The sequence below is a fragment of the Lepisosteus platostomus genome, chromosome 5 (assembly GCF_059453375.1).
Source record: "Lepisosteus platostomus isolate fLepPlt1 chromosome 5, fLepPlt1.hap1, whole genome shotgun sequence".
NCBI classification, from domain to species: Eukaryota; Metazoa; Chordata; class Actinopteri; order Semionotiformes; family Lepisosteidae; genus Lepisosteus; species Lepisosteus platostomus.
Window position 1 is genome coordinate 31,057,592 of NC_142615.1, and position 22,938 is coordinate 31,080,529.

Genomic DNA, 22,938 nt, shown 5'->3' on the forward strand with positions numbered 1-22,938 from the left:
AGGCGCCAATGGATGACCATTGATCATGATAGCCAGGCTTAGCTAAGTGCATCCCCCTTTGGGAGCTGTCCTTATCAAAAGAAAACATCTTGCATGAATGGTTTCTCTGTGGCTGCACCACAGAGATGAACAGAGAAATGGGGCCTCATTTGGGAAGGCTCAGAACACTTAATTCTTTCTTATTAATAAGCCTCGCCGCTACAACAGTTCCGACCTTAGTTCACTCGTTGATCAGGCGAGTGTTTGCGGTGGGTTCATGAGGCTTGCTACTGGGCTAACCTCGGGCGGATCCTTTGGTTACACGCGAACGTTCTCCGTTCTCGACTCCATCACGTGATTGTCCGAGCTGAGTCTGAGAATGTCCTGGAGGGGCATCTTCTGGGCCCTGTGCTGCCTGTTTTATCTGGAGGAACTACGGTCATTCATTGCTTGAATGTTCCATGGGCATTCGAGACCTATGTGGGGTTACCCTGCCCTACCAGTTCCTGATTAGCTGATCAAGGTGGAGGATGAATAACTATGCTCTCTGACATTAGGGTTGTAAACAACCTGGGATGAGACTCTCCCTTGGAATCTCCCAGACAGTAAGGCGCCAGAGATGACCATTTATTAGGGTGGCTGGAGAACCTCAGACTTGGGAGTTGTTCCTTATCAGGAAAAACATAGAAAAAACTCAAATAGAAAAACACCTTAAATCTGAACCAAATGGAATGGCCTCTCTGTGTCCAGCACCACTAGGATGAGGGAGAGCAAGGCAAGGGAGCAGAAAACTTAATTCCTGTATTATTAATAAGCCTTGCCGCTACACCAGCATGGAGCTTGAATTCACAACCCTGGGATTTAGAGCTTCGTATGAGTTGCTCCACAGAAGACTGAAATATCATATTTAGTGTATGTTACATACTGCAGGTCCTGTGCTTTACATCACTGAAGAGGTTGGTCTGCTCTCCAGGTTACCAACAATAAGTTCAGACATTACTTAAGTGGGGCAGCACTTCAATTCGATGATTATTTTCTGCACATACATGGTTTCCCCCCCTTCACTCAAATAAATATAGAGGAAGCTCTTTGGCTACTGTTCTCGTAAAGGAACACCAATGACAAAGAACAGTTTCAAATAGGAACAGTGAACACAACACAACGATAGGATTCTAACCCATGCGTGCAGAGCACAATGGATTAGCAATCATCACCTTAACCACTCAGCCACCTTGTCAGGGCACTGCCACTAGACTAGTCATGAGGTGGCGAGATCAAGATGATCATCTTTTCCTTGTACTTGAGTGTCATTTTCCTCTTCCACCTACAATTTCAACATATTCCTTGGGAGATGTCAAGCTTCTGAGTCTGTGCTATGCTTCAGTGGCAGCTGTATATGGAAAGCACATTGAAGTCCTTGGACACGAAAATTCCTGGATGGTAAAAGCTTCTCTCAATAAACAGGAAATCCTGTTTCTGAAATCCTGCGGTATCTTTCTTCTTGTTTTGTCCTATAGAATGTATCATAATTATTGAAGATCAAATATGGCTTGATTTGGTTCAATGCAAGTATTCATTTTCTTTTTGGACAACTTGTTTTTCAAAAATTGCATATAACTTGTGAAAGATGAAATACAAATCTTGCTCATTAGTGCAGAAGGAATTCTGCCAGCTAACAAGAAAATCCTGGCGATTTTTTTTTTACCAAAAACCTGCGAATGGAGATGTAGAACAAAAATCCACTTGATACGTTTTTTGTTAAGTAGAAGAGGAGTTTATTGAATACATGACCAAGAAGAAGTATCCTCCTTACAGTCAGGAGAGTAGTTCTGACAAGAAGAGTTACAGCTGACTTTTTATACACTTACCTGATATGGAAGATTAACAGTTTAAGTCTCAACAAGAAAAACTTCAGTTGTATTTGATTTCTACTGGTTAAGCAGACTCCAAGGTGACTGATCACAAAATGTATATATGACTGAACTGGTATAACACCTAGAAATACAGGTACAGTTTTGGTTAAGCTCTTGCACTAGAAAAATTCTTAGAATTATTACAATAGGCATATTTCTTTTCTGCAACATTGGCTACGCTTACATTTTGGAGGAAGAGCTGTTCTGTAGAAACAGATGAACAATATGGGGCCAGTCAACCTGTTGGACAGACTGAAGATGAAAACACTGTTTATAGCCTGGAAGGAAAAATAAATCAATTTAAACAGGTATGTGGCCTTGTTGAGACATATTTCATCTAAGATAAACAAAGCTATAAGTATGGAGAGATGTGAGAGATAAAAAAGATTGGGAAAAATAGTAAGGAAGGGAAAGAGAGGTGTATAAAGAAAATGAAAGGAAGGAAAAATGTATTAATTAGATAAGATGAATTTGAGTGGGTTGTGGAGGGGCAATAGAAGAATAAAATTTAAACCTGTTAAGTTATTGTCTGCATTCCGTCCTTTCAGTTGGTCTGGCCCAGTTCAGTGACTTATTCAGAGATTGCATTTAATATTATATCACAAAACTGAGCAGAGCAGGTGATAAGTGATGTGTGCTTCGATTTAAAAATAGCTTTACATGAAATCCTGCGCTGATAATAATGTACATTATAGTGTCCTGCAAGTAAAACGTGGAAATACATTTTCTGTTTCACAAAATTCACACTGCGTAACACGCAGGTGATTCACTCGTCCTGACTAGATGGCGCTAGCAGGTGTGGTGAGGTTTATATCTGTTGCAGGGGGTACAGAAATACAGACATACGTCTCAAAATTCCTCTCCTCAGTTGTTTTGAAGCTGCGGCAGCCCTAAAGAATGACGTCATCAAGCTGCGCGACTCAACACAACAGATATTTCACCCACGAGACAGTGATTGAGTCAGTTGTTTTAGCTAAATAATCAAGAAGAAAGTTATTTTGTTTTTTTACTATGCTACGATTTGTCAGCTGTGTTGAACGGAATGCTTGAACGGAATACAGGCCTGAATGCAGGATCTGTGAAGAATCAAATAAGAACGTTTTTGCGTTTAAACTCCACAATTTAGCCTTTGTTTCTGACCGACTCTGAAGAAGGATGGCGGAGTGTTTGTTGAATCTGCAAACTGAGCTTCACTCTTTCATGCAGGTTTTGCTCAAATCGATCGTGTATGAAGTTTCAGACGTTTTCAGAAACAGGATGTCTGATTCTGAGGACGCGTTTCAAGACAAACTCCGCAGCGTCTCCCAGATCCTGGTGAGACGGGCCGTGTTTAAAATCACACAGTGTGTGGAACACAGTGTCGGGAGTGAAATGGCGCAGCTGAAGAAGGAGAACGAGAGCCTGAAGTGGAGATTACAGCTGAGGGAGAAGGAGTCGGGAGCAGGAGGAGATCAGGAACAGACAGATCGTGTTGGACACACGCTTCTCTGTGAAGTCACTGCAGAAATAAAAGAAGAAAAGGACACGAAACTGGAGCTGGCAGGTCAGTGTGGTGACTTGTATGAAGTCAGTGTGTGTGTGAGTTTAAAAACAGTGTCCTTAACTTCCTCACTGGTGAGAATATAGTGGAGAGATACAAAGTGAAGTGGAAAGACTTGTGTGATATAGCGACAGGATGCTTTACTGGAAACTAAAATTGTTATAATCCGGTTACGATGCTAAAGACAACTCAGCATCTCAGCAGATTCAGCATCTGTTTCTCTAAATCGGTGTGTAATCCGATGTTATTAGGAAATATATATACAGTATATAATATTACACAATTATTATAATACAAATACAGTATTTGTTTAGCTTTTATATTTGTTTAACATTCCAGTCCACCAGGGTCTGTCTGTAGTAATTCCTCTGGAATATTCTGTCAGGAATATTCGGAATATTCGTGTTTTTATTAACCTTTTTCTCTCAGTGAAGTGTTAATGTACTGGAGTGTCCAGTCAGTGTGTCTGTATTAACCCCCCTCTCTCTCAGTGCAGTGTTCATGTACTGGAGTGTCCAGTCAGTGTGTCTGTATGAACCCCTCTCTCTCTCGGTGCAGTGTTTAATGTACTGTAATGTGCAGTCAGTGTTTCTGTATTAATCCTTCTCTCTCTCAGTGCAGTGTTAATGTACTGTAGTGTCCAGTTATTGTGTCTGTATTAACCCCTCATTCTCCTCATCCCCTCATCTGTATTTCAGTAACAAGGCCGAGAACACATTGTTTAGACGTTGTTTAGCCTATATTAGTCAGTAACTGTAGTAAAAAATGATGAGCTACTGCATTTACATCATTGTTTCAGAATACATTGGTATCTTGCTTGTTTGGTGTTTTTTATTTTTGGAATTATGTTTGATATATTTTTTATGTATTTAACTTATTTTTAATATAATCTTGGCCAAACGTTTTTTCAGTGAGTTAGGTTTTACAAAAGCAAATAAAATCTGGAAGTAAATGTGACATTTTAAACAGGATAAAAATGGTCAATCAGTTGATAGATATATGCAATCTTATGTTTTCTATGGGTCAGGGGTTTGAGGTGCAGGAGCAAGTCAATATTGGATTGTCTCTGGTGGGCTGCAGCATATTGGGATGTTTTAAGTTTGGGGATTCTGCTGTATTCATTGATCTTGGAGGAGTGTCCTGGATTTTGGAGGAATCTCTGTTCCCAGGGTTTTTTTCTTTGTGTTTCTGTGCTACAATGTCTGGCCAGTGTTGTCTGCTTTTATTGATCAGTTGAGTACCAGCACTGTTTTCTTCCTGACCTCTTTGGATTAGGCACAGAGTAGAATGTGTATGAGTCTTCTAGAGAGAGTCGTTTCCTCTCAGTTGAATTCACTACTCTATCCAGTACAGGGTCACGGTAGAGTCGGAGCATGCAAGTGGCACAGTTTGGGATACACCATGCATAGGATACCATCAGAGAATATTGTTGACACCAATGGATACAAATGGGGAGTTTTGAAATTAGAGAAACAGCCTGAAATGGCCCAGAGGGTAAATCAACAATTAAATTATATATCTATATCACCCATATATAGAAATAATTAGATTGACAAGCACTTGATTTCTTTGTGCTCCGACAGAAAAGAGTCAGAAGTAAGACACACTGGGCTAACAAATATTTATTAACAGTGACAATACACACACTAAACTACACACACAATAAACATACAAAATGCAAGTTATGCAATTTATAAATTAGGTGACCCACAGGGCAACCTCCTATTAACCAGAAAAACCTGACTGTTGCTAAGTATTCAACTCTTAAATAGCTCCTACAAAGACCAGCAGAAGAGATCAACTGCCTTCCAAACTAAAAACAATGTTACCTGCAGTTAAATCTCTCTCCCCCTCTTAACCCTGATGTTACCAAATTAATGGCAATTTACCTGCTTATTCTCAAAATCCACCCACTAATAAGGAAAAGGTGTTTTTAACCAAGGCATCCTTTACTCTGGCAATCAGAGATCTCTAAAAATTACAGAATAACAGGCTGTCTTAACAAGGTTCAAATACTTAGCTACAGTCTGGTCTTTCAGTTGATCTGAGACAAGGAGCTCTCGCCTTCATGTTCTCTTGTCTCCTCTGTTCTTATCTCTGTCCCTTTCTTTTAGGCTGTCTTTCTGGACTGTTTATTAACACTTAATCATTTACCTAGGATTTCATTAACTAATTTAAACCAAGGGAAATATTACAATTGCTTTGATCACTGAATCTGGGGCTTCCACATCCCAGCGAGCATCCCCTTTGCTGTGAAGCTTGAAATGTTGACAATAACCAGGAGTTACCTGTTGTATCTAGATTCACCTCATAATATTATTTTATCAAATTTGATATTTGTGTTTTTTTTAGAATCTATGCCCTCCACTTTCTAATGAATCAGGTTCAGATCATTTGTGTGTTTGGATCTTTGCTTTTTTGGGGGGTCTCGAATTTGTATTGTCATGCCTGGACTGGGTCTGACCCATGTCCTACGGTTGCCAGGGGCAACATGAGAGCTCTCACATTCTTACCCTGCCATCCAAACAGATCGGGACACCTTTCTCTCAGACTGCCCGTTTTTCAATGAGAATCTCAATCTAAATCTCAATCAGTTTAATCAAACTCCTTATTGCCCCTTTCAAACCCTCACTGTACCTGTTTAATTCTGATGCCTCCTCCCACTGTGTGGCTTTTTTCCTCTGTAAAGAGCTTTGAGAAGCCCCTTTTAAAGGTGTTATATAAAATAAAGTTTCTTTAGATTTAGATTCAATCCGCTGTTGTTAATAAGTGTCACTCACTCGTGTTAGCGTTATCTTCAGTAAAGTATATTCAGAACAACCCTTTCCCCCCCTTATCAAATCAAGTAATGATAAGTAATGATAACCCAGTGGAAAATCATCTCTGGTCTCATTTTCTCCCACTGGTTATCTCTGTGCCTTTTTGCCTTTTTTCCCCTCTTTGGTTTATTTTCTGGATCACCAGCTTGCCTCTTTCTGTTTCAGCTGGGAGCCTCTCTGTAATTAAACAGTTCTGTATTCTGTATCTCCCTTCCTGCCTGGTTCATCTCTCTCCCTCTCCGAATTCACTGTCTAAGGCTTCTAGAGTTCAACCTTAAACAGCACACTGAGGACTGCGCTTGGGCTTTGACCAGTCACTACAGATGCAGCCATTCAAAGTGCGCGGTACAGACACGTACCGGAGGTAATTGGCTACGGCATCGTGACGCGCGATGACGCAAAATACCGCGGTACGTGATTGGTTGACCGACAGGGGCACTCGTGGTCCATTGGTCTGTCGTAGAAAGACATACTGTAAACGTCTTTACTGTGCCCGTTGTAGATATTGAATTTTACCACTGAAGGGAAATCTTAGTAGCTGAGCATAAAAAGAATAGGAGCATACTGTAATGCGTGTGAAGGCCATAAACGATATTAATTTTGGAACATAAACATACAGTATATAGCTGCTCTTGGTACTTTAAAGAAAAAAATACACACCAGTATTCCATTTCTCCCTAAACATTGTAAGCTTCGAAGTCTTTAACGTGATACCGGAGTCAACAAGCATACTTTTAGAATTTGATTAAAAGGGAATATAATATGGAATCGCGTATCTCAAGAATTTAATAACGGTATTGATTATATCCGTGTACTGCGGCAGGGCTGTGTAGGGCTGTTTCGACTGCCTGTTCATGCGAGCTGTCTTGTAGCCTACTGGTCTAGGTGCGTGACTACCAACTGGCAGGTTGTGTGTTCGAATCCAGCTAGTGCTGGACTTTTCAATTTTATTAATTTATTTTTTAATCGCGTAACATAAACATATTACCGTATGCAAACTGTACTGTATATAGTATGTATATGTATATTTAATGTCTTAACTGTGCCCGTTTAATTGAATTTAAAAAAATTATTTAACACGAACATTAAGCTGTTTACATCTTCCGCCTGAGAACAGTCACCCGTTGCTACCCAACGCAGAAACACAGCCACTAACTAGCAAAGAGAGGACATTAGCTACCCAATATGATAAAGAAATAAATGATTATTTTGTTTATTTCTTTTGCACATTTATTTGAACATTTCCATCGATTGTACAAGCACTTGGAAACTGTCCAATCCCTAGTTCATCAGGCATTTTCTTTTACGCTGCGGGCATTCTCCCGGTCTGTGTCTTCTAGGATATAATGCCAGCGCTTTTTTGTTAAATTTGTGTTACCAATAACGCCACAGCAAACTCTTGTTTTTATGTCCACTATAACAGATCTCCTTTGCTTTTAACCGAGCATTTAATAATTTCTTAAAATGAAAATGATTTACTTTATTTCCCTCACGGGATCAATAAAAGTATCTATCATCTGTCTAAACTATGGGACAGAATTCTGGGGTCTCCCCATACCAGAGATTATGGTAGGGCTTCAGAATGGTGATTGGCTGACACCATCTGACACCCCTCTGATTGGAGAAAAAAGACGTGCTGGTTTGCTATACATACTGTACCAGGAAGAGGATTTCTTTCTATTCAAAACGTGTATTTTAAAAGTTTAAGAAGTAAAAACCTTACAGCGTACACAGATTTCTAAACTGATCAGGATCGTTATCTTTGTCTTATGCATAATAATGTTCACCGCTCTGTCCAGCAAATTAATAATAAACTTTATTTTATATGGCGTTTTAAACGAATAAGTAATTAGATTGCTCATAAACCTAATCACTTGCTTTTTCTTTTTATTTAGGCTCAGATTTCAACTATAGATCGTATTATTAATAACCATAATAACAACCAGCCAACAAAAACAACCATATAAACATAATACCAACCAAAAACATAGATAACAACCACAATACAAAATCAAATAATCAAACCATTTTACTCTCGCAAAGTCCTCCAATTATCATAATCCCGCCCCTTATGCAAAACCAAACCTTTCTCCCATCCCAGTTTATCCTGTTTATCATAAACAAAATCCACCTCAATTTTCAACATAAAGCATTACACAGAATCAATACCTCAACACTCCATACTCAACAACGATAATTCACAAACAGCCAGAACATGTAACTACACATTCCCAAACAGACCTAATTTCCATAGCCCCGGCCCTTATGCAAAACCAACATCCCTCCCCTGTTAAATTGTTATTATTTTCAAATAAATTTTAGCAAAGTCATGTATTTTAAAAATCTTAAGATTTTTATATTTATGTCTTTATTTAGTGGTTTCATTAGTGACAAAGGCTAAACTTTCTTGGAAAAATGTCTTTTATGTAAACCATGTTTGCTATTAATTCATTCAGGGCTAAAATATGTTCATTGTCTTCTAATGAAAGAAGGGTTCCTTTCACCGCAGTCGGGAGCCTAGCCTTTAACTAGTAAGTACTGTATTTACTGATTTTTTGAGGGGGGGGGGGGTGTCTTTCGCTGGAAATCTCACCTCCTACTAAATACCCGTGAATCCGGTTCAATTCGTCACAGCCAGCACTCCTGCAGAGAGGGGGGTTGTACTTGCAGTGTATACAGTACACGCGTTATGCTCTTCGTTAATGTCTGTGAAGTTTTATTTAATCTCTGAGCCATACTGATTCTTCTGGAAGCCAGTTTCCGCCAGGGAGTAAAAAAAAAACACACTATGGTATTCTCTCCAATGCAGTGCAGTTAAAAACATACCTCTGATGCTGCTTCTAAATTAATATCATTTATGACCATCAGAAGCTTTATGCTCCTTTTCTTTTTTCCAGTGGATTGAACAGGGAGAGGCATTTCATGATGTACTTTTCACTGATGAAACAACAGTGGCTCTGGAACAGTTTTCAACCAAGTCGTTTTATAAAAAGGGGAGATATGTACACGTTACTGAAGCTAAAAGTTTAGCCTTTGTCACTAATGTAACCACTAAATAAAGACATATAGAAATCCCTACGTTACAGACTGTATATGGCTGGTATTGGTAGTTTAAAGAAAAAATACACACCAGTATTCCACTTTCTCCCTAAACATTTTAAGCATCAGAGTCTTACATGTGGTTATTTCGAAAACATTTGTACGTGCTCCTTCTGACCATGTTACTGTTTACTGTTACTGACCATATTAAGTTTAAGTGCCTGTGGGCACTTTTCCTGTCCGTGGGGGGTGGACCGTCTTTCATTAGAAGGTTAGTCTGTTCTACTCTGAGAATGTAGAGGGGGTGGAAAGTGCCCGCGGTCATTTAATTAGTATTAAAATTCACACTGATTCCCTTGCGAAGATACGGACACAGGAATATTCGTGCATGGTCAAAAAATGGCATAAAAACGACAAAGTGAAGGCTGTGAAAACATTCACAATGTACTTTATACACAAAGCAAATATACCCCCCCCCTCTCTCAATTCAATTCAAGCTGCTTTATTAGCATGACAGTTGGGTACAATCAGTGTTGGGTATTTACTTTGCTTTGAGATGCCACTTTTAAAGGTGATATATAAAATCAAGGCTTTAACTTGCTTTAACTCCACAAGTCTGAGTTCTTGTGTCTGTCCTATCCGAACCCGAAAGTATTACAATATGTATCTTTATAGCAGGTGGTGTACAGCTTTTTAGTATAGATTACACTTTTCTAAAATGTATTTAAAAAATAAAAACGATTACAATCTAATCTTTGCACGTTTGATCCCAAAATAAATCTAAACGGGGAGAAAGCTATGCTGAAAGTTTATTAAGATACTTAGAAGACAAATATATCAATTTATGTTGCATTTGTCTGATTGTGAATCAAAAAACACATATATTTAAACCCGCATTTGCGATTTAAATCAAAACGTTATTTAAATCAATATAAATGTTTATATTGTAACGCCTAGGTGACTATTCATTGTTATTAAAATGACTTAAATTCGATCATGTTGTGATATTTAGAAATATAAATTTGTTTGGTGCGAGTGAGGTTTTATTTAATCTCTGACTCAGTGATGGCCTGGCATGGTGAGGTGCGCTGGCAGCTATGTGGTGTTACGCAGTGGTGGCCTGACACGGTGAGGTGCCCTGGCAGCTGTATGATGCAGTGGTGGCCTGGCACGGTGAGGTGCGCTTGCAGCTATGTGACGCTGTGGTGGCCTGGCACGGTGAGGTGCGCTGGCAGCTGTGTGATACAGTGGTGGTCGGGTATGTAGAGGTGCACTGGCAGCTGTGTGTTGTGACGCAGTGGTGGCCTGGCACGGTGAGGTGCGCTGGCAGCTGTGTGATGCAGTGGTGGCCTGGCACGGTGAGGTGCGCTGACAGCTGTGTGGTGTGGCGCAGTTGTGGCCTGGCACGGTGAAGTGCGCTGGCAGCTGTGTGATGCAGTGGTGGTCGGGTATGTAGATTTGCACTGGCAGCTGTGTGTTGTGACGCAGTGGTGGCCTGGCACGGTGAGGTGGGCTGGCATATAATGAATATATTCATGTGCATCCAACACACAGTTCAACGCTAGCAACTACACAAAATCTAAAATATGAGCTCTACTTGCCACTTACAATACCAACAGTACCAGCTAACTTTAGTAGTGACATTTTCATGGATCTTTTTAACAATAAAATTTACAACATCAGACTTCAGACACAATTAAACAGGCCTCAAAAAAGTCTGGTACAAACATTTTCAGCATGGTGAAACATGGTGAACATTTCCACCACTGCGTCACACCACACAGCTGCCAGCGCACCTCACCGTGCCAGGCCACCACTGCATCACCCAGCTGCCAGCGCACCTCACCGTGCCAGGCCACCACTGCATCACACAGCTGCCAGCGCACCTCACCGTGCCAGGCCACCACAGCGTCACACCACACAGCTGCCAGTGCACCTCTACATACCTGACCACCACTGCATCACACAGCTGCCAGCGCACCTCACCGTGCCAGGCCACCACTGCGTCAAACCACACAGCTGCCAGCGCAACTCACCGTGCCTGGCCACCACTGCATCAAACCACACAGCTGCCAGCGCACCTCACCGTGCCAGGCCACCACTGCGTCAAACCACACAGCTGCCAGCGCAACTCACCGTGCCCGGCCACCACTGCATCAAACCACACAGCTGCCAGCGCAACTCACCGTGCCCAGCCACCACTGCATCACACAGCTGCCAGCGCACCTCACCGTACCAGGCCACCACTGCGTCACACCACACAGCTGCCAGCGCACTTCACCATGCCAGGCCACCACTGCATCACACAGCTGCCAGCGCACCTCACCGTGCCAGGCCACCACTGCGTCGCAACACACAGCTGCCAGTGCACCTCTACATACCCGACCACCACTGCATCACACAGCTGCCAGCGCACTTCACCGTGCCAGGCCGCCACTGCGTCACACCACACAGCTGTCAGCGCACCTCACCGTGCCAGGCCACCACTGCGTCACACATATTTCAGCGCCATATATTTCATGGATATTATGGAATATAATGGATGGATATCTTAGTTATCTTTCTAGTTCACAGGTTTGCATGCATAATTTAATTTTGAAAGCCACTGAGACATCAGGTACTACTGTTGTATTTATGAAAAAGAAACAAAACAAAAAACATACTAACAACTGTGCCATCCTACTCCTTAGTTAATACATTTTATTATTCATAAACAGTTAACATTGTTAGCAAAATATTTTGAATTATATTTAACCCTATTTTTCTTTAGTTTTGTATTTAACTTATTATATGATAGTCAGACTTAATGTATATTTGAACAATGAAAATATATTTTTACAAGATTTTACATTAAGCACTTAAAATTAATATGGTTAATAATAGTAAACTGTAACATGCTGTAACAAGATCGGTTAAACTGCGAAGAAAATGCTTTCAGAGAAAATGTTTCAGGTGTGAAGAACATAGATCTCCAATGCAATTTCAACCAAACCTGTTCCCACACACCCTGCCCCCACTACCATTGGAATATACACAAACATTTTAGCGTTTCATTCTGAGCAGAAGACCCTCACACCTGAAGAGTTCTGGCTGTGACGAATTAAACTGGTTTTACAGGTTTCAATCACAGACCATGTGACATGGGACTCAGTAAACTAACACACAGCGCCACTGGATTTGATAATACCTAACCAAAGTCCGCAATATGGAAACAGAACCTGTGTAATTGTTGATAGATGATGTACTCGTAACATTTTTTCAAGACGAACTACAACATTTAAAAAATGACTTGTATGTACTTGATATCGCTAATCAATCCACGGGTCCCAGCACAAAACGGAACTAAAACGCATACCGTTTCGCGCTTCTTACTAGTTGCTCAAAAGTAATTTGACCGTATGAAATGCATAATATAAACCTAGAAACATATACGTGAGCAGTACTTAAGCACTGTAGTATCGGTGTTAAGACATACCTCTCAAATACTGTAAATCAAGTTAAAAATATCTCAAGACCGATTCTGGTCGTAATGAAACCATGTTTCGTGTATGTTTTCTTTTTCATCTTGAAATAACTCATTTCTAAATACCTTTTTCACTGTTAACATCTTGCAGCAACTTTGCGACAAAATATACACTCTGACAGTTCATCCTGCTACCATCATTAAATAAAACAAATCTTAAGATTTCTATATTTATGTCTTTATGTAGTGGTTTCATTAGTGACAAAGGCTAAACTTTCTTGGAAAAATGTATTTTATGTGTTGCGGAAAAAACTGACTTGCTTTAACAAAATATGTTTACAAATCCTTTCACCTGGCATTTTCATAGTTAGAAATTATGGAACGCTCTGTTAAAAGCAAGGGAGTTTTTATGTCCGTTGCAGTTCTTTTGCAACATGAATATAATTCTATCGTTATTAATTTCTTGAGATACGCGATTCCATATTATATTCCCTTTTAATCAAATTCTAAAAGTATGCTTGTTGACTCCGGTATCACGTTAGTTAAAGACTTCGAAGCTTACAATGTTTAGGGAGAAATGGAATACTGGTGTGTATTTTTTCTTTAAAGTGCCTATTCCTGGAACACCCCTCTGAAGTGGTTCCATAAAATCTGGTATACGGAAAATAAAGCGTTGATAAATACAATTGTCTTTTAATACACTCTTTGCTGTGCTCTTGAGGATCCTTGTGATATTTTAAGCTTTAGTTGAATGATAGGTGTCGCATTTTAAATCATTTTCGTAGTTAGAAATTATGAAATGCCCTTTTAAAAGCAAGGAAGTTTTTATGCCCGTTGAAGGCTTTGATGCATAAATATTTCTGATAAAGGTAGGTTGTGTACTTTTGTCCAACTGAGCAATCTTGCTTTCATAAAATATACCAACATTTTAATAACTGATGATTAACATGCTGTAATACACAGTTCAAAATTAAAGGCTCAAATGCTGTACATGAGAGGTTAAGCTCCTCCTGGCGGTTTTACAAGGCGACGCCGGATAGTTAGTCACGTGACACACGTGAACTGCGTGATACCCCGGTGGGCGTGTCTGTTTTGAACATCTGTTTTGGCACTGTTAATAATTCTGTACTTTTCTATAAGTCTTGTTTTGAAATTATGTTTTCAAAGAAGTGTTTTCAAAGTTTCAAAACAACATTATTTTCAGTTTATTTAGTAGAGGCTTCCACCAATACTGAATTTGTAATAACTATAGAGTAATTACTGCATGAATTACTTAAAATATTACCACAGAACAGAAAAAGTAATATAAATGTTCTTTATTTCACTGATATTATTAATACATAGGTCTTTTGATGCCATAATAATTCATCTGAAAAACTGCTGTAGTGATAGTGTTAATCATGTTTTGCTAGTATTATATTAAGTATAAGTATTATAACAGGCCTGTGTTTCAGTCTATCACAATGATTTTTAAAAGGCTGGACAAATGATTTTTTAAATATAAATAAGATACAATGATGTGTTCCAGCCTAACTTAAACATTGCATGACTTTAAAAGCTATAAAAAAAACGGGTTTAGTTAAAGAACACTTTGTAAGTGCAAAAAGTGGGCGATTTTTCTTAGGAACAGCTTAGAAAATTTGTGTTTGCAGTAGGTTTTTTACTTTTTAAGTAAATGTTTTAAATAGTTGAATTTCATAAATGCAACACACATTTCTTACAGGAAAAATCACATTCTCCTTTCTTCCTCTGGTGTGAATCGCCCAATTTTTGTTTCCCAATTGGAGGCTGGAAAAATAGCACACTGCCCTCTGCGCTCTCTCAGAGAGAGGAGGTGCGGAGCTCAGCAATACAGAATGAGTGTTCTATAGCACAAGTTGTGAATGGCACCCATTGGTTCTGCATTTATAACTTAGTATTTAAAATTAAACAGTGTAAATTTTCTTTGTCTTCTAAGTCCCTAATTTCTCACCATTTAGATTTATTTTTGCAGAAGCTTATTGTTCTTCCTTATGAGTGAATGAATAATCAATGTTAACTGTTTATAAAAATCAAATGTATTAACTAAGGAATAGGAAGGCAGGTGTTAGCATGCTTTTTGTATGTTTTTTCAGTAGCTGTGTAAGCATTCAGTCCATTAACTTGATCATCTTCTTCTGCAGTCTGTAACATCCATCTATCCATTCTCCTAACCACATTATTCCATTCAGGGTTGTGGGAAGAGCTGGAGCCTAGCAACAGCAAGCAACAAGCGCAAGGCAGGGTACACCCTAGATGGAGCGCTAGTCCACCGCGGGGAAAGAGCAAGCCAATTATACAGTGTCCCTGCCATTACAGTGGGACTTAGGACCCATACAGACTGCAGGGTGGGTACCCCCTGCTGGTCCCATTAACACCACTTCCAGAGGCAACCTTAGCTTCCCAGTTAGTCTCTCATCCAGGTACTGTCCAGGCTCAATCCTGCTTAGCTTCAGTGAATAACTAGTTGAGAGCTGCAGGGTGATATGGCCACTGGTGCAGTCTACAACATCTCCTGTCAATTTGTCAAATGTATGTCTAGCCCTTTTAGGAAGTGTTCTTGTTACCAGTGCATTCTTCAGCTTTCCCAAAATTATCTTTTTCCTACCTACGTCTCTAGTTTTGCATCCTGCAATGACTCAGCCTATACTTAAATCCTCAAAAACTGCTTGTATTAATTTGTTTAACAAATATCATATGTAAATACTGGCCATGTAGCACTCTGCATTGTGGAATATCACACTGATTCCCTTGCCTTTAAAGGGCACTAGAGAAACTGAGAGTTTTTTTTCTCCTAGAATTAGTGAGTGCACATCCTGTTCACTGGGGTAATTAAATCCACACTGAGCTATCTCCAAATCTGTTCAGCATTTGACAGCCAGATTCCTGACCGGGTCGCTGGCAAACAATCACCTTACACCTGTCTTCAAGTCCTTGCACTGGCTTCCTACGAGGTTCTGAGTCAACTTCAACATTCTCATCCTCATTCAGTACCTATCTGGCTTATTATCCATCTACTCCCCACCTTGCAACCTGTTCATCTGACTCTGGTCTTCAAGATTATCTACATTCTGTGGTTAACGGGGCTTTCTCTAGCTGCACCTCAGAGCTCTGAATTTATATCCCTAGTGATATCAGAATCACCTACCCTGAGTGCATTTAAATTTAAACTCAAAACCTTTGTTTTCAGTGTATGTACTTTGTAATTTGTGGTCCTTATAACTGTTTTTACACCTATTGTATTGCTTTGAGATGCTAATTTTAAAGGTGCTATATAAAATAATAAAAAACTTTATCATTATAGAGAAACATGATCTGGTTTTCCATGGTTCAGAAAAAAAGATCTAATGTATGCTGGTTTTTCTCTCTGCTAAATGGCTTTGCATACTAATCTGATACTAATCTAACTGCCTTTATCCTGTGCTTTCTCTATCCTGCTAGATTTGTAATTATTATGAAAATCTCCTTCCTGAAATGAGACACTTCTAAGTACCTGATTTCACTCTTAAAATCTTGCACTATCTCAGCGATAAAATATACACTGACCACTGAGCCTGACAGCTGTTGAATCCAAGTTTATCTTGCTACCAGCATTGAATTAAAAATCTTTAGTTTTCTATATTTATGTCTTTATCTAGTGGTTCCATTAGTGACAAAAGCTAAATTACTTTCTTGGAAAAATGTCTTTGTGTTGCTTGGAAAAAAAAATTATGTGTTGCAAAAAGAAAATGACTTGCTTTAACAAAATATATTTATAAATCCTTTACACTGGCAATCTACCTGAATGCCCAACCGATTGAGAAGCCTTTCATGAAACCATGTTTGCTATTAATTCATACAGGGCTCTCTGAACGAAGTGCTCTGTTTGTCATGTGAGCTGATTTTCTGGCTCTCTAGCCTATCAAACCTTCATACTGCCAAACATGCACCCGAGTATTCAAGTCCCTCGCTTTCTGCCAAATCTGCTTCAGGTTTACATGTTCTTTTCTAACACAGCTTTCTATTATTTTTATTTGTATGCCTGAGCTTTTGCAAGTGTTCCTGCATCCCTCTTCTTATTATATCTAATTATTTCTGATTGCTTATTTCAAGGTAACACCTGTTCCATTTATAAGCCTTTTGCTCATTTACATTTTTATATTTTTTCATTTATTTACATCTCTAACACCAACATTCTACATTTTTATTTGCCTTAATTTTTTAGACTGAAATATAGTTTCAGCCTTAAAAAGTTCAAGTTTTATCCTCCTTTTGTTTCTTGTACTACTGAGCTTCTTAATTGTGAAGTTTCAGCATTTTTACATTACTCTATGCACATTTTAAACTATGATTACTGCACTGAATTATTGCACTTGACATGGCTTATTCCTTTGCTGAACGTCTATGACAAGCAGAGCTACTGCTGTCTCTGGTGTGATCTTAATTTTAGATTAGATTGCTCCAATTTCTATGTAAATGTAAACACAAAGTAATTGCTCTCTGAAAATACTATTTGTCTTGTTCGTTTTGATCAAACCGATTTGAGATGTCAAAAAGCATTTGTTTTCTATTTGTATTTCTTCTCCAGAAAAATTGTGGATTTCCTACATTGCTTTGTTTGTCGAGATTTTAACTTTATATTTAGGCTCAGATGTGAACTATATATTTTGTACTAAATACTGATGTTTTGCTCCCCCTTACCATAAAAATATATTTGTATTGTAGTTGTGATTCCCTTTTTTCTGTCTATCCCTACTCTCTCACACCCTCTGCGATTCAGACACGGAACAGTTGGGGGGAGGGGGAGTCATCATCCTGACTCCATTACTAAAAAGCCAAATAGGAGTGGCTTTAGCGACATACAGAGTTGTGTAACTGACAATTTAAGGTAGCCTATCGTGTAAATTATGCTTTGTTGCTGATAAGTTAAGTTTTCAAACTCGGCCCCAACATCATGTACTGATTTTTTGCCCTGTTTCATCGGCTAAAAGCAAGGATCACATGCACTGCGACGTTAACAGGAATGTGTAGTTTTTAATTCAGTTTGAATTTTAACGGTATGTACTGTCTTCATATTTGGCCAGGGCTTTATAGAAGAATTCTGACCTTGAATGTTGGCAAGCACAATTATACTCCACACACACTCTTAAGAAATTAGTAGTAAATGCGTGCACATGCTATAATACGTTGTTACAAAATATTGTCTCGTTAGCTAAATACCCAGCCGCATACACAAACTACATGTGATTAAATAACATTCTTTTCTACTGGTTATTACATGCTGTGAAATGTACAGTACACAAAAAAACATTTTACTGTCGCTGTAAACTTATGAAAATAAAATATGACCAAAAATCACATTTCTGACAGAGCACCATTATGAAGCTGAAATGCAGCACATATAGCGCATTTGACATACATTTTAAAAGCGTAACTTATCTCTTGCACAATAATCTCGATCCAAGACAGGAAGATTGTAATTTCCTAATATACAAGCTTTAAAACTGTTTATTCCTGCTTAGCTTTCTAGTTAATGTGTTGACTAGCGGCAATGTAAATGTATCTTAATGCAGTGTCTGGGTGCTGCAGCTCAGATGGCGCTTCAGATTTATTGTAGATTTCAACTCATAATGTGTCTGAGTTCAGTAATGTTGTACAAGAATTCTTTGATTATTAACGAAATACTGTCCGACTCCAGATCTTTTTCTTCCAGCTGAAAGCATGGAGAACCAGAAGCATGTCTTTTTTCTCTGCAGCTTTTATTTTTCTTTAATCTGGTTAGCTGAGTGTATACATCTCATTGTACCAGTCAATTAATACATAATAAGAATTTATGACATGAGGTGCTGAAAAGACCATCCAGAAATGGGAGACGGCTAGAACACAGAAGAAGATGGAAAATGGCACATCCTGATAACTGCGATTCTTACACATTCGTAGCCATTAGGCACCGCACAGTCCACATACAGCCTCAGACTTAGGATTGTACCCGTTACAGCCAGCCTGCTATTTGCCAGACACAAAGTTAATACACAAATGGTGAATCTCATGTTGCAAAATTAATTTCAATAAGAGTTTTACTCCAGTTTGTCTCATCTTAGTGCACTGAAATAGAAATACAAAGCAATCAAGTCTTTGTCATTATCATTGTGGATTATATTTGTGTTTCATTTTCTTTCACTAAAATGAAAAACGGGTTGCTGACAAAACCTTTCGTACTAATTTTTGTCAACTAAATTAACACTTTCGACTAAATGTGTACTATAAAAGGATAAAGTGAACATTGGGATATTTTAGTATTCTGTGGTGGTCTGTGTAGATGCTAAAAATCCTTATATCTTAAAGTTTGTTTTCTTGTATCTCCATGGTGTTATTTGCATTTTAAATTCTACTGTCAGCCCATATTAAAGGTCTTGTCCTTTTGTCCTGTATTTGCAGGCTCAGAGGCCAGTGCTCTTCCTGATGCTGGGGAAAGGGCTCCTCTTGAACAGCAGCAAAGTGAGGAGGAGTTGGGCTCCAGTCTGAGGCAGAAGACAGAGCTCACTGCTGCAGAAGGGAGAGAGAAACTCAGTGAGCAGCACACAGAGAGTAGACAGAGTGTGGAGGATCTGGACTCTGCTGTGCCCATGATGAAGACAGAGCCTGAGAGTGAGACACCTGGGTTCCTACTATCTGATGATTTTATAGAGAAGATTACCAATCCGGACACAAACAATATTACGCAAGGTTGTAATGAACTGGGCTGTGTCTCTGTACAAGAGTACAGTGAAGAACTGGATGTTGTTAATATTAAAGAGCAGGACATGGAGCCGCAGTTGATTGACCTTGCAGAGCAGACGACTGATGTACCTGGTGAAGAGATCAGTACTGAGTTACAGAACCGAGAGGAGAGTCAGGACAGGGAGGAACAACAACCGCTCCAACAGGGCTTGATAATAATTAGGCCTTGTTCTGTTAAAGTGGAGAGACTGTCATTGCAGAGGTATTTTAAACAGTCATATGATCCCTTTGTATCTGATGACTTTACACACAGGTTTAATAATCTGGTTTCTAAGAAAATTGTTGAATTTAATGAACTGGAGTCTGTGTCTGTTCTTGGGCACAGAGACGAACAACTGAATGAACTGGCTGTTTTTAGTCTTAGGGAGCTGGAGAAGGAGCCCCAGGTGATTCACACTCCTAAGCAGCACACTGAGGGACACGATGGAGAAAACAAATCTCAGTTTCAGCACACAGAGCAAGACCATTCCATGGAGCATTTGCAGAATAAGAGACCACAACACAATCAGAGGATGAGGAAGAATCATTCAAGGCCTTGCTCAGAAGGAGTGGACAAACTACCATTACGGCAAAGACAGGAGCAGCGTTTCTGTCAGTCTAGCATTTCAAAACCCTATCAGCACCTTCACACAGGAGAGAGACCTTTCAGCTGCAGTCAGTGTGGGAAGAGTTTTAGTCAGTCACACCTCTTAAAAAGGCGCCAGCACATTCACACAGAAGAGAGACCGTTTAGCTGCAGTCAGTGTGGGAAAAGTTTTAGTCAGTTAAGCAACTTAAAAAGACACCAGCACATTCACACCATTCACACAGGAGAGAAACCATTTAGCTGCAGTCAGTGTGGAAAGAGTTTTAGTCGGTCAAATACCTTAAGAACCCACCAGCGCATTCACACAGGAGAGAGACCATTCAGCTGCAGTCAGTGTGAGAAGAGTTTTAAAGATTCAAGTTCCTTAAGAGCCCACCAGCGCACTCACACTGGAGAGAGACCATTCAGCTGCAGTCAGTGTGGAAAAAGTTTTAGTCAGTTAACCAACTTAAAATACCACCAGCACATTCACACAGGAGAGAGACCATTCAGATGCAGTCAGTGTGGAAAGAGTTTTAGTCAGTCAAATACTTTAAGAGCCCACCAGCGCATTCACACAGGAGAGAGACCATTCAGCTGCAGTCGGTGTGGGAAAAGTTTTAGTCAGTTAAGCAACTTAAAAAGACACCAGCAAATTCACACAGGAGAGAAACCATTTAGCTGCAGTCAGTGTGGAAAGAGTTTTAGTCGGTCAAATACCTTAAGAACCCACCAGCGCATTCACACAGGAGAGAGACCATTCAGCTGCAGTCAGTGTGAGAAGACTCAAGTTCCTTAAGAGCCCACCAGCGTACTCACACTGGAGAGAGACCATTCAGCTGCAGTCAGTGTGGGAAAAGTTTTAGTCAGTTAACCAACTTAAAATGCCACCAGCACATTCACACAGGAGAGAGACCATTCAGATGCAGTCAGTGTGGAAAGAGTTTTAGTCAGTCAAATACTTTAAGAGCCCACCAGCGCATTCACACAGGAGAGAGACCATTCAGCTGCAATCAGTGTGGGAAGAGTTTTAGTTACTTAAGGACCTTAAGAGACCACCAGCGCATTCACACAGGAGAGCAACCAGTCAGCCCACCATTCAGCTGCATTCAGTGTGGGAAGAGTTTTAGTGAATCAGGTAACTTAAGAGCCCACCAGCACAGTCACACAAGAGACCTTCAGAGTCCACCAGTGCAGTCACACAGAAGAGAGATCATTTAGCTACAGTCACCTTGGGAGGAATTTTATTCAGTCAGTTGACTTAAAAACACACCAAATTAGTCACCAGTTTTTGATTTAATCATGTCTTATGTCTAAAATGTCTTATTAGTTCAAGTAGGTAGATGAGTCAGCATGTAACACCCTCAGAAGGCTTCACAGCCGAAACATTATGTTTCCTCTCTTCTCTTTTCAGCATGGAATAAACCTTTACTTGTTCCTAAAATGTCTATTAGTCATAGTCACTTTGTAGTCACCCACTTTTGATTTTGTACCCTTACTTATGGTTAACTAAAACATAATATATGTATAATAGGACATAAGTTCTAGTCATGCAGTACTGTGTATAATAAAATGTATATAAGTTTTCGTTTTATTCGATTTTAAATTGAATCAAGTCTAAATTGAATTAATTCTTTATTTCTTTGTAGTCTTGGGATGTTAAGTTTAATCCTGTTTAATTTACAGTTAAGACTGTTCTCTTTGGATAGGCTCGTAATTGTGTAACAACTTTTAAGCATGAAACGTATAGAACAGAATAGGATCCTAAAGTATCACACTTAAGAGGAAAAAAAAAACAAATCTCATTAAATTCTACCAAAAACCTCAAAGTCTTTGTTGCACAATCTAAAATGTGTTTATACCCAGAGAGGATAAAAATTAAATACAATAAATATATCTGAACTAAAGGGGAAATAATAAAGAATCAAGAGATATTGTATGAATCTGTCCTAATATGAAAATCTATTTTGTCAGCATTAACATAAAAATATGGAATTATAAGTAAGTTTTGTTTTTTTCAATGCAACTATTTTTTTTTGTTTAATCTGGACAGGACAAGCAATATATATATATAAACTTTACCAACCACATAAACAAAATGTAATTAAATATTATTTCCTGATAATCTCTTAGCAATATGATTCGCAGTTCTCGCATAGCCAGAACCTGTCATCCCCACCTTAGTGAGCATCTTCGCTTTACTTTTAGATACACATCCACTCCACAAATAAGATGGATTATAAAAGCTGACACATTTGTTCAAAGTTTTAAATACTGGTGTCACTCTGGAGGTACGGGTTTGAATCCCACTCTTGACAAAGCTTGCTCTGTGGTCCTTCTAGTATCGTTCAAATGAGAAAGGCACTATGATGTAGATAATACGTTGACATATGCACAAACACACAAAATGCCCCTTTCTTATCCTGTTTCAATTTATGCTTAATAGGAGTGGAGCAATTCCTCCTTTTTCTCATACAAATATATCCTGACCACCACATAACAGATACCTGTGTAGCCTGACTCTGATTCAAGAATGACTCGCATGTTCAGCACTTTTTTTGTTTGCTGGAGATTATGATCAATAATGAACTTTTTTTGGGAAAAACAATTATCAAACACATAGGCATCATTTTAACCACTCGGCCACAACTACAGAGAGTGCCCCCACTCACAATGCTGCATTCTTGCTGCAATCCAACATGGAGTGCAAGGTGGCATCTGAAACCTTTTTCATATTTGATCTCTGTTTAAAAACAAAAAAAAATACAAAATACATGCTAGGACAGATAGGCCTCAGAGGATTAAAGGGTGACTTAAAGTTAGAATTATAAAGTCTCCAAGTT

At 39.2% G+C, this 22,938-nt stretch overlaps 1 protein-coding gene across 2 annotated transcripts in view; it reads left to right on the top strand.

Annotated features, from left to right (window-relative positions):
- Positions 1–2,803: 2,803 nt before the first annotated feature.
- Positions 2,804–22,938, top strand: part of LOC148665524 (uncharacterized) — a 33,599-nt gene continuing 13,464 nt past the window's right edge. The window contains exons 1-2 of one of the 2 annotated variants that reach the window (XM_088632346.1): positions 2,804–3,435; positions 19,189–19,732. In XM_088632346.1, the coding sequence (XP_088488472.1) occupies positions 3,048–3,435; positions 19,189–19,732 (932 nt within the window). In that variant the 5' untranslated portion in view covers positions 2,804–3,047. Of the gene's footprint in view, positions 3,436–19,188; positions 21,034–22,938 lie in introns of those variants that run through there. The other variant, XM_088632345.1, reaches the window with a different exon arrangement.